Consider the following 13,209-nt stretch of genomic DNA (forward strand, 5'->3'; position numbering starts at 1 on the left):
GAATGAATGGGTGAAACAGCAAATCATAGAAACAATAATTTCATCCAAGAGAATGACAATGTTGAGACAACATATCAAAACTTATGGGATGCAGTGAAAATGGTCCTTAGGGCAAGTTTTATGTCTCTAAATGCTTACATGAATAAAGTAGAGAAAGAAGAGATCAGTAAATTGGGCATGCAACTAAAAAAGCTAGAAAAAGGACAAATTGAAAATCCTCAATTAAATCCCAAATTAGAAATTCTGAAAACCAAAGGCAAGATTAATAAGATTGAAATTAATAAACTAAGAGAACCCTTATATATAAATGAGAAGAGTATCTGTTCTTAGATCCAATTATGTGATAACTGGCTGAATTGAGTATCATATGATCATCATAAAGATATATTTATTGCCGAGGAAAACAGAAGGGAAATATAATCAAAAAGAAATTCTAGTTTAATCTGCTTTCTTTAGGAAGGATAGTGACTCAATTGTGATTTCATTGGTACAGGAACTTCCAGGTGAGGAAACCCCCTCTGCCAATGCAAGTTGGCATTTTCTCTGCAACTTACAGTCTTAGAAAGTTGCTTAGAGCACTGAGAGAGTAAGTGACTTGTGCGAGGTCATGCAGCCAATAGGTATCAGAAGCCGTACTTGAACCCAGGTCTTCCTAGCTCTCTGTCCCCTATGTAACACTGTCCTTCTTAGGCAAGTAGCAATATCAAATAAAATGTAATTTTAGTGAATAAGTGAAATATTTAGTAATTGGATGATTGCAGTAAGCTAGTACAGCATTTTGATAGCTGATTCTTGCCCCAAGTTGCTCTATAGCAAAGCAAATTCTATGTGATAAAAATACTGGTGTCTCACATCCTGTCATCTGCATCTTTAGTTCACATAAACTTATATAAATGTTTGTTTCCTTGGAAGTTGGAAATGTTTAAAGAATCCTGTGATAAGACATTATAAGTAGATTACATGTATATTTTCATCTAGAAGTTGAAAATTTGTTAATAGTGTAATGGAAGTACGACACAATACTATATGATTCAAGTTAACTTAGGATTTCTAATTGCACGTACATTAGGATTTCTAATTACAGCAGTCAGGTCTGCTGTAATGCTTGTTTCAAAAACATGAATTTCTTCCAACTCAATTGATATATTAGGGAACATTTTATGCATAAAGTGAATTTCAAGTTTGATAGTGCTTTGTTTCTTCTGTGAGAAATAGAAAGAAAACATAGAAAACTACATCACTATGTCATTTCATAATAACTAACCACAACCCTTCTGATGTTCATTCCTGCAAGTAAAGTTCAGGTCTTTTTCAAGGTAAAATGTCATATTTGTTGCATATCTTCTGGTGCAATAGCAGCTGTAAACTAAGGCAGGTTAGTCCACCTCCATTCCCACCCTGTCCTTCCACTATGGCCCGGGCCCTCAGCCACAGAGTTGTGGTTCACTGAGGCTCCACTCTTCAGCCAGTCCTGTAGGAACAGGGGCACAGGTCAAACATCAGCATGGGGTGGAGGATGCAGCTACTATTTGTTATAGTATTTGTTTATTTCTTAACTAGTTAACATGTATAAAACTGTACTATCATTTTTTTTTAGATTCCTGTCTTCTTTTAATGTGTCACTGACAAAAATTTTGAGCCTTGTACCCCTAACCCCATTTTCCCCATAAGCCCTATGGCTTTTATTGTGCAATTTTGCATAGTGAGATGCTTTTTGGGGAATGAATATATTACATTATAGCAGACCTAACTATATTATAGATAGATAACTTATAGCATTTTTTTTCCTGTAAACAGAGTGGGGTCAAGATTTATGTTTCTCGTATAGTAGGGCTAGTATATCACAACAAAGAATTTTTAAAGAAGATTCTGTTTCAGTCCCTTGTATTTTAGCACTTTGAAAGCAGAATTGCTTCTAACAGTCTTGGTAATTATCCCAATTGTTTACATGGGTCACCCTAACAACTGATATTTATATAGCACTTCAGAGTTTGCTTTTCATACATTATTACATTTGAGCCTCACAAAAAACCCAGTCTGTTATTATTCCTTTTCTACAGCTAAGAAGCTCAGAGATGTTAGTGACTGCCCGTGGTTACCTAACTATTAGTGCAATATCTGAACTTAGTTCTTCAAGTAAAGTACCCTATAGTTTCCTGCAATTCCAGAGATTAAAGAACTTTGGAAGCAGTTGAAACATATCTATGAAGACCTGATAACAATACAAAATTTACTTTCCACTTTGAGGGATGTTAGTTCCTGACTCAGAAAGCAGATAAAGCCAGCTGCCAAATGGTGTCTTCCAGACATGGTGTCTTCCAGATCAGAAGATCAGATAGGAAGACACCTTCCCTGGGCTGCAGGCCCCAATACATATTTTCGTAGACCTCAACCCCCAGGGATTATTCTTAAGGCTCAGGTAAACTTTGTACCCCACTTTAGGTCAGACTCTCACTGTTTATTTTCTGTCTTTTGGAAAACAGTCCCTGTTCCACAGTTTTGAGGGGTTCTTTCAAAAGCTCAAGGTGACTTTTGACAATTCCCCTTCCCTCTCCACATACCTTATAGGCAATTTGCTGGCAAATTGGCCTTCTGATACAAGAACAGTAGCACGTAGTAGATTATACCTTCCAAACTTTGCCGTGAAATCTCCTTGCCCATTGACACAAGGATCACTTTTTGGAAGGCTTAACTGTGTCCATCCATGAAGAATTAGCCTAGGTGATGAAGCAGCTGCTTTGCTTCCATTTATCCAGTATTTCATGTACTCATTGAATCCTGCTTTTGGTCACATCCAAAGTTGTAAGAGTTTCTCCAGTATGATGAGTGTGACATTCTGTGTGTGTGTGTGTGTGTGTGTGTGTGTGTGTGTATGCACATGCTCCCGGATCAGCCAGTACATTTCTACAATTGATTGATCCATATAATTCTAGGAGCCTCAGTTTCAGGTGGCTAGATCCCCGTGAAGGGGATCCTGGCTGGTAGGCCAGGGAACACTAACCTGTAATGAACGTGAGTGACTATGCAGAAAGTGTCATCATCTTTCATATAATTACGTGATGTTGATGTACCTGGTACTGTTCCTGTTCATGGTCACCTTTTTTCATTGAGGGAACCACTTAGAACTCCAAAGATTCAGCATTATTTAGTCACACATGGACCTGATTATTTAGACCTAGGACTCAGTTCTTCAGAAATTGGGGAGTAGGGAGAGGGAGGAACAAAGCCTGGGATTTCTAGTCTTCATTCTTCCATATTTAGTTTCTCCTTCAGAGGGCTGTTACAGTTTGTTTTATTTTTGCTCTGTTTTCTTCCTTTAGTACTGCATATATGAGGCTTCTTGAATCTCAGAGAATTGACTAGTAACAATGCTAAAGTCATTTAAGAGGTAGAAAGTCCTTTAAAAGACCTTAAGGACATTTACTACCAAGGGACAGAGTGTAGTGGGAGCAATATGCTGACCCTTCCCCCATTCAGATTAGGCTAGTTTTTCCTTAAAAGATATTGAAGGCAGAGCCAAGATGGTAGAGTTAAGGCAGGAACTTGCCAGAGCTCTCCCCCAAACCCCTCCAAATCCCTTTAAAAATTACTCTGAACAAATTCTGGAGCAGCAGAGTCACAAAAAGACAGAGTGAAACAAATTTTCAGCCAAGGACAACCAGGAAGGTTGACAGGAAAGGTCTGTTGCACCAGGCTAAGAGAGGAGCACAATCCAGTGTAGGCTGTGCCAGTGCAGAATGGGCCCCAGCAAACCCAGAGCAGGCCTTGGAGTGACTGAATCACTGGCAGCAGTGGCGGTTTCCAGACTTCTTAGCCCAGAGACACCAAAGACAATTTAGAGGGTCAGCCGAAAAGATCTGTCAGACCTCGGTGAGAGAGGGGTATAGTCCAACTCAGGCCACACCAACATAGCCACAGCCCCAGTCATAGCAAACCAGGAGTAGGCCTTGGGAGTGACTGAATCAGCAACACCAATGGCTGCTTCTGGAGCTCTCAGCCCACAAACTGTAAGAGGATCAAACAACTGGTCAGAAGTAGATTGCAGGGGTCTCTTTGCTAGCACTGATGCAGGACTCCATTGCTTTGCCCATACTTGGATGTAGGTCGCAGCCCTGGGGCAAGGAGGAGCACTAGCATAGCAGAGCTTATGCAGCAGTGGAGAGGGAACCTTCCTCATAGTTCTAGGCCAGAAAAGAGAGCTTGTGGTCACTCACCGATCAGAGCATAGGCCAGGAGAGAAGTAAACACCTCTCATTAGATTATACCACCTTGGAAAAACTGAAAATTTTTAGGTCCCTAAAAGTATCTCTGAAAACAGTTGCACAAAACCCCTGAAGCTTGGAACATTGTACCCTCCACACTGGAAGCAGACCCCTACCTTAACAAAGAATTAAAAAGTCAAGTAATAGGCCGGGGAAATGAGCAAACAATGGGGAAAAAAAACTCAATGACTATAGAAACTTACTTTGGTGACAGGAAAGATAACAACATACTCTCAGAAGAAGACAATAAAGTCAAAGCTCCTACATCAAAAGCCTCCAAGAAGAATATGAATTGGTCTCAGGCCATGGAAGAGCTCAGAAAAGATTTTGAAAATCAATTAAGAGAAATAGAGAAAAAATTGGGAAGAGAAATGAAAGTGATGCAAGAAAATCATGAAAAATGAGTCAACAGCTTGGTAAAGGAGACACAAAAAAATAACTGAAGAAATAGCAACTTAAAAAATAGACTAGATCAAATGGCAAAAGAGGTTCAACAAGCCGGTCAGAAGAAGAATACCCTAAAAAGCAGAATTGGCCAAATGGAGAAGGAAGTCTAAAAGTTCACTGAAGAAAATAATTCCTTAAAAATTAGAATGGAGTAAATGGAAGCTAATGACTCTATGAGAAATCAAGATATTATAAAACAAAACCAAAAGAATGAAAAAATAGAAGAAAATGTGAAATATCTCACTGGAAAAACAACTGACCTGGAAAATAGATCCAGGAGAGAGAATTTAAAAATTATTGGACTACCTGAAACCATGATCAAAAAAAGAGCCCAGCAATCATCTTTCAAGAAATTATCAAGGAAAACTGCCCTGATATTCTAGAACCAGAGGGTAAAATAGAAATTCAAAGAATCCACCGATCATCTCCTGAAAGAGTTCCCAAAAGGAAAATTTCCAGGAATATTATAGCCAAATTCCAGGGTTCCCAGGTCAAGGAGAAAATATTGCAAGCAGCCAGAAAGAAATAATTCAAGTATTGTGGAACAGCAATCAGGATAGCACAAGATTTAGCAGCTTCTGCATTAAAGGATTGGAGGGCTTCGAATATGATATTCCAGAGGTCAGAGGAGCTAGAATTAAAACCAAGAATCACTTGGCCAGCAAAACTGAGTTTAATCTGTTAGGGGGGAAAATTGATATTCAGTGAGATAGAGGACTTTCGAGCGTTCTTGACGAAAAGACCAGAGCTGAATAGAAAATTTGACTTTCAAATACAAGACTCAAGAAGCGTGAAAAGGTAAATAGGAAAGAGAAATCATAAGGGAATTATTAAAGTTAAACTGTTTGCATTCCTATATGGAAAGATGATATTTGTAACTCATAAGACCTTTATCATTATTAGGGTAGCTAGAATGAGTATATATAGAGGGCACAGGTGTGAGTTGAATATGAAGGGATGATATCTAAAAAATAAAATTAAGGGTGAGAGAGAATTGTACTGGGAGAAAGAGAAAGGGATAGGTAGAATGGGGTAAATTATCTCATATAAAAGAGGCAAGAAAAGTTTTTACAGTGGAGGGGGAAAGGGAGGAAGTGAGATGGAATGAGTGAACCTTACTCTAATCAAAATTGGCTTAAAGAGAGAATAATATACTTACTCAGTTGGGTATAGAAATCTATCTTACCCTACAGGAAAGTAGGGGGGAAGGGTGTACCAGAAAGGGGGGTAATGAAAGGGAGGGCAGAAAGGGGGGTAATCAGAAGCAAACACTTTTGAGGAGGGATAGAGTGAAAGGAGAGAATAGAATAAACGGGGCAGGAAGGATGGAGGAAAATATAGTTAAGTCTTTCACAACATGAAAAAAAAAGATGTTGAAGCTGGCTTTGAGACATGATTGGCTCAGGGGACTAAAGTCTTATGCTATTGTCATCACTTCCTGGTTGCTTGAGTGAAAAAAGCATCCACACAGGTATCCCCAGATATACTCTGTTAAACTAAGTTGACTGACCACAACAGGCAATTTAGGCTAGTGAGCTTTGCTTATCTAAATTAAATTAGTGTATATTCTTGTTGATTATCTTTCTGGTCTGGCAATGTAAATACTGATCTTCTTGTTTCTGCTTGCACAGGACAGTCCATCTCCTGATTCTATACCTTTTCACTAGCTATCCTCCAGATGCTTTCCTTACCTTTCCCTTTTGGCTTCCCTGAATTCCTTCAAGACTCAGGTTAAATTTCATCTTCTGTAGGACCCTCACCAAAACAAAACATCAGTGCCTTGCCTATCTGATTACCTAACATCTACTCTTTATATAGTATGCATCTACATAATTGTTTGTATGTTGTCTCACCTCCCTCACCCTTCATTAGAATGTGAGTTCCTTGAGGGCAGGGACCATCCCCACCATTTTTTTTTTATGTCCCCAGAACGTAGCATGGTGCTTGGCCCATAGTAAGCACTTAATGAATCCTTGTGAACTGACTGACTTGCTAGAGCAGGAGATAAGTGATTGTTGTTGTTAAGTCACGTCTGATCCTTTATTAGCTCATTTGGGGTTTTCTTGGCAAAGATACTGGAGTGATTTGCCATTTCCTTCTCCAGTTCAATTTACAGATATAGAACTGAGGCAAACAGGGTTAAGTGGCATGTCTAGGGTCTAAGTAACTTTCTGAGGTCAGATTTGAACTCAGGAAGATGAGGCTTGCTGACTCCTGGCCCAGCTTTCTTTTCATGATGCCACCTAGCTACCCCAGGAGATGGTGATAATATTGATCAACTCCTGGGGCTCTGCCCAGACTAAATTGATCTGACTTAGCCTGTAGTAACTATACTAATAGAAGCTATTTTCCAAATTGGAATGTTTAAGAAGGAAGAGATGAAACAGGTTGGTAGTAAGACTATATGGATTTATAGAAGGTAAGGGGGTAAGCAGTGGGAGAACCACTGCTTCCACAAAAAACAAACCAACAAAAAACATTATTTCTTCTGCTGCTTTGTGGTTTTGCTGCTTTTTTATTTCTAGAGTCTCTCCTTGATATGATGTCTCCCCAAAATCTGATAAAGTAATCCAAAGTTCTCTAATGAACTTTGGAGGACTTGAAGAATTGACAGATTTCCAGGCTGCTGTGTGGAATATACCCAAATATACCCAATATCCATAGGAAGACGAAGGCCTAGGCATTACCATGGAGGTCAGCCTCTCATGGGCCAAACTACAACAGTCTTTCTATTACTCACTTATCTTGTGCATTTTTTCCCACAAGTTAACTAGTCCAGGAAAGAAATATACAATAAAGGAAAAGAAGCTACTCAAAAAGTTATATTTGTTGTATATAGACACCACTGTAAAAAAGTATCTCATCATCATAGAATATCATTTGTAACGAATTAGAGGAGCTCCAGACAATATAGCAACTCACTCAGCAGAAGATTTTCTAGGGAATAGTTTCAACTTCATCTCTCATGGTCCAAAACACTGCTCATCTACAGGTACTAAAAATACTTAAAAAAAAAAAAGATACAAGTGCCTGCATTTGAATACTGGACAGATTAATGAACGATCGATCTGTTAGGTTAATTAAACTAGAAGGTTTGAAACCACTAAATATGATCCAGATCTAGTACTCCAACAATGAGGGCAAGTTAGTATGCTTGGGACCTAGGCGTCCATCCTCCAGATAATTATTGGTTAATCAGTTAGTATCCTTTGTGCCTTCTTTGTGTCAGACACTGTGCTAGGAGCTGGAGAAACAAATGCAGTGACTGGAACAATTTAGAGTACTAAAGGAACTTACATTTTAGTGGGGGAGACAACAAAGATATCTATCTACATTTAGATATATGTTTATATGTAATAAGTATAGAGAGAATTAGTGAAAAAATAAATACAAAGTAGTTTGAGAGGGAGCAGCTAGGTGGCACCATAGATAGAGTGCCAGGCCTGGAGTCAGGAATCTTATGAGTTCAAATTTGGCCTCAGACACTTACTAGTTATGTGCCTATGGGCCAGTTACTTAATCCTGTTTGCCTCAGTTTCCTCACCATCTGTAAAGTAGGCTAGAGAAGGAAATGGCAAACCGCTCCAGTATCTATGCCAAGAAAACCCCAAATGGGATCACAAAGAGTTGGACTCAACTGAAAAACAACGAAGTTTGAGAGGGAAGGTACTTGCATTGACGGTATGCTTCACGTAGAAGGTGGTACTTGAGCTGTATCTTGAAGGAATGAAAGAATTTTGTGAGGTGAAGGTTAGGAGGGATGCATTCTAGATATGACACATAAAGATGGGAGATGTGTTATGTGTGAGGAACGGAGAGAAGGCTAATTGGATTGAATTTCAGAAGGTGGGAAAGGGAATTATATGGGGAAAAAATAGGTTGGGGTCAGATTGTCAAGTGCTTTAAAAGTTAAATGAGGAGCATGTATTTGATTCTAAAGCCAATAAGAAGCTGTCTCCTGTTCTTCTTCAGTCATTTGGTGACTCCATGGACCATAGCACACCAGGCTCTTCTATCCTCCACTCTCTCTCATAATTTGTCCAAGTTCATGTTAGTTGTTTCCATGATGCTATCTATCCATCTCATGCTCTGCCATCCCCTTTTCCTTTTGCTTTCGGTCTTTCCCAACACCAAGGTCCTTCCCTATAAACTGTCTATTTTAGCCAGGCTAACCCCTTCATTGTCCCTTCTCTCTCTGTAATAATTATTTTACTGTTGTCATCATCAACAAACATTTTTTGTTCTTTTATGTGAGATAATTTATCCTATTCTACCCGTCCCTTTCTCATTCTCCCTGTACAATCCTCTCTTATCCCTTAATTTTATTTTTTAGATATCATTCCTTCATGTTCAACTCACACCTGTCCCCTCTGTCTATATATATTCCCTCCTACTACCCTAATACTGAGAAAGGTCTCATGGAGTTACAAATATCATTTTTCCATGTAGGAATTGAAACAGTTCAACTTTAATAAGTCTCTTATGATTTCTCTTTCCTGTTTAGTTTTTCATACTTCTCTTGAGTCTTGTATTTGAAAGTCAGATTTTCTGTTCAGCTCTGGTCTTTTCATCAAGAATGCTTGAAAATCCTCTATTTCACTGAATATTCATTTTTCCCCCTGAAGGATTATATTCAGTTTTGCTGGGTAAGTGATTCTTGGTTGTAATCCTATCTCCTTTGGAATATTCCTCTGGAATATATTCTAAGCCTTCCAATCCCTTAATGTAGAAGCTGCTAAATCTTGTGCTGTCAAGATTGTGTTTCCACAATACTTGAATTGTTTCTTTCTGACTGCTTGCAATATTTTCTCCTTGACCTGGGAACTCTGGAATTTGGCTACAATATTCCTAGGAGTTTTCCTTTGGCGATCTCTTTCAGGTGGTGATTGGTGGATTCTTTCAATTTCTATTTTACCCTCTGGTTCTGGAATATCCTTGATAATTTCTTGAAAAATTATATCTAGGCTCTTTTTTTGATCACGGCTTTCAGGTAGTCCAATAATTTTTAAATTCTTTCTCCTGGATCTGTTTTCCAGATCAGTTGTTTTTCCAGTGAGATATTTTACATTATCTTCTATTTTTTTCATTCTTTTGATTTTGTTTTATAATGTCTTGATTTCTCACAGAGTTATTAGCTTCCATTTGCTCCATTCTAATTTTTAAGGACTTAGTTTCTTCAGTGAACTTTTGGACTTCATTTTCCATTTGGCTAATTCAAGGGGAGGACATTTCAAGCACAAAGAATAACATGAGCAGTCTTATAGGGTGGAGAAATCACATCAGAAATCCCATTATGTTCCAAAGCCTGAGGGCATTCAAGTTTGTCTGAAATATATGGTATATGGTAGAAAATGATAGGATGTTAAGGCTGGAAAGGAAGGGAATTGCTAGACTATGGAAGGCCTTGAATGCCAGGCAAAAAAGTACGAATTTTATTCAGTAAGTTATCGTGAGCTACTGATAAAGTGGGAAGAACTCTGGCATTCTCTGGAGTCAGAGGAACTGGGTTCAAAATCTACTTCCACTACCCGTATGACTTCAGGTAAATCACTTAGCCTCCCTGGACCTCTCTTTTCTCATCTGTAAAACAAAGCCATTGGACTCGATAAGTTTGCCTCTGAGCTTTGTCCTTTCAAGCTCTAAAGCTATCATCCTATGACCAAATCTGTGTGTAAGAAAGATTAGTCCAGCGGGGGTACATATGAGGGATTAGTCAGGGGAGGAAAAAGAGAAAAGTCAGGAAGGCCATCAGTTTAGGCCTATAGTAGAATGGTAGGTCTCAAACTGAAGAGTAATGATTTAGGTAGTAGAAGAAATGCTGAGTTTGGTTTTAGACATGTATTTTGAAATGATAGATAGGATATCAATGTGGAGTTATCCAGAAGACAGAATTTGAAGGATAAAATTAAGGATAGAGATCTAGGCCATAGAGGTAGAATTGGGGGACACATTTTCATAGCGATCATTGAAGCCATGGAAATGATGATATTTGTGAAGGAGAGAGTAGAGAGTACAAAGATTGAGAATTGATACTTGAGTTGCACCTTCATTTTTGGAGTGTAAGAAAGAAGTAGAAGTAGATAGTAAGTTATCTGAGAGATATTAAAAGATAGTGTAACATAGGAGAAACCAAGAGAAGATGGAATTTCAAGAAAGGAGCTTAATGGAAATAAATATTTATGGAAATAAAAGAAAATGAAGACTGAGAAGAGGCTTTGGAATTTGGCAATCTGGTGTTTAGGGGAAGAGGGGGAAAGGGAATAAGCATTTGTTAAGTGCCCACTATGTACCGGGGCATCTAGGTGGCATAGTATATAGAGAGCTGGGCCTGGAGTCAGGAAGATCTGAGTTCAAATGAGGCCTCAGATGCTTGCCATGGGCAACTCACTTAACTCTGTTTGCCTCAGTTTCCACATCTCTAAAATGAGCTGGAGAAGGAAGGACAAACTATTCTAGTATCTTTGTCAAAGAAAACCCCAGAAGGGGTCACAAAGATTCAGACATGACTGAAGACGATTAAACAAAATTCTATGTGCCAGATACTATACTGAGCACTTTAGAAATATCTTATTTGATGCTTACAACAACCCTAGGAGGAAAGTGCAATTATAACCGAGATAAGCAGAGATTAAGTTACTTGCCCAGGATCGCATAGCTAGGAAGTATCTGAAGCTGGATTTGAACTCAAGTCAGGACCAGTGCAGTATCCATCCACCTAACTGCCATTGTGACATTGACATAGTGACGTAGAAAAGAAAAATTGGGGGACCATGGCAGGCATAGAAGTTAGGAGTGAGGTGGGTAGCAAAGAAATAGAAGCAGAAAATTTGGATTACTCAGGAGAGTTTAGATACTGTGGAAACTACTGGATTTGCGATCAGAGGTCCTTGATTGGAATCCCTGATCTACCACTACCAATGCAAATTTGCACTTAATTTCCCCATATTTTACTTTTCTTGTCTGTCAAATGTAAGAGTTGGTGGGGCAGCTGGGTGGCACAGTGGATAGAGCTCCAACCCTGGAGTCAGGAGGACCTGAGTTCAAATGTGACCTCAGACACATAACACTATGTGTGTGACTGTGGGCAAGTCATTTAACCCCAGTTGCCTCACCAAAACAAAAAACAAAAAACATGTAAGAGTTGCACTGTAAGATTTATAAGATTTCTTCCAGCTCAAAATCTATGATCCTATGAAAGAGAAAGGGAAAAGATGGTAGCTTGAGAGAAATGAAAAGGTTAAGGGGGGGGGATTTTTTCTTTCTGTTTTTTAAGGTAGAGGGTTTGAGAAGAGGAAATCAGTCATTGAAAGGGAAATATTGAAGATGCAAGAGAAAGAGATGACAGTTACTAGAGGAAATGAAAGTGAATATAATCATGAGGTTATGTGTAAGGCATTTATCTCAGACATAGAAATGGATTAAAAAATGTTCAAGTATGGGTAGTAGGCGTTTGGATTTAAGAGGTGGTCATAGGGAAGAGGTGGGAAAGGGAATAAGCATTTATTAAGTGCCTACCATGTGTCAGGCACTGTGCTAATAAGCACTTTACAAATATCTCATTTGATCCTTACAACAACCCTGGACATTTTATAGATAAATTTCAAGGAATGGAGATGAGAGTGCTCAAGTAGGTTCTTCACTCTTCATAAAATGGAAAACAAGGCCATCCGTTGAGAATTGTGTAGGGTGTGGGGATGTGGAATGGTTTAAGGAAGGAAGAATTTGGGGGAGAGCTATGGAACAGGTTCCACCCACATTGATCTTTCTCTATTTTGACATCTTTTAGCATTTGTTTTCTGTTATCGCTTACTTTGGCACTTAATCACATAGGCACATGCATTGTCATTAGTTAATGCTTTGTCTTGAATGTGGAGACTGTCTTGTCCTTAGTGTTTATACCCTGTAGCACGATATATAGTAGTTGTTGGAATTAATATTGGGGATTAAGTTGAATAACATGTTTATATATGCCTCTATTACCTGTCAAAATAAGTAAAGTTGATTTGAATGGATAAATTGAAAATTTCTCTGAAGGAGAATACTTAGAAATTAATGAATTGGATTTAATAGAAATTTTATTTTCAAAGTTAAGAGGATGAAGTCAGTACTTTTAAATGGTTTGGTAAATAGGTTCATTGACAGCTTTATTGTATTGAGTGTTTTCAGTATGTTGAATGTTTTACTCCTTAGGTTCAAACAAAGAAAGAGGAACCTCTACCGTCAGCAGTGAGCCAAAGCATTCCAACATTTTATTTTCCTAGAGGATGTCCAAAAGAAAAAGTGAATATAGATGCTGTAATTACCAAGATAGAAAAAACATTTTCTCAGTTTCCAAATGAGAGAGCAACTTTAGAAGATATGGGTAAAGTTGCAAAGGTAAGATTATATGACTGTATAAAATGCTTATTACAATTCATTGTTGGTTATTTTTCCTCTGCAGATACCTAATACTGTGTGAGTATTTAGATGTTGATAAAAGTTAGGTTTCTAATTCTAAATA

The 13,209-nt window shown here is 38.4% G+C and overlaps 1 protein-coding gene across 2 annotated transcripts in view; it reads left to right on the forward strand.

Annotated features, from left to right (window-relative positions):
* Window positions 1-13,209, forward strand: part of PPP2R3B (protein phosphatase 2 regulatory subunit B''beta) — a 113,095-nt gene that overhangs the window by 35,668 nt on the left and 64,218 nt on the right. For both annotated transcript variants that reach the window (XM_027859458.1, XM_027859459.1), the window contains exon 2: window positions 12,900-13,085. In XM_027859458.1, the coding sequence (XP_027715259.1) occupies window positions 12,900-13,085 (186 nt within the window). The remainder of the gene's footprint in view (window positions 1-12,899; window positions 13,086-13,209) is intronic.

The sequence above is a fragment of the Vombatus ursinus genome, unplaced genomic scaffold, assembly GCF_900497805.2.
Source record: "Vombatus ursinus unplaced genomic scaffold, bare-nosed wombat genome assembly UNPS02014168.1, whole genome shotgun sequence".
NCBI classification, from domain to species: Eukaryota; Metazoa; Chordata; class Mammalia; order Diprotodontia; family Vombatidae; genus Vombatus; species Vombatus ursinus.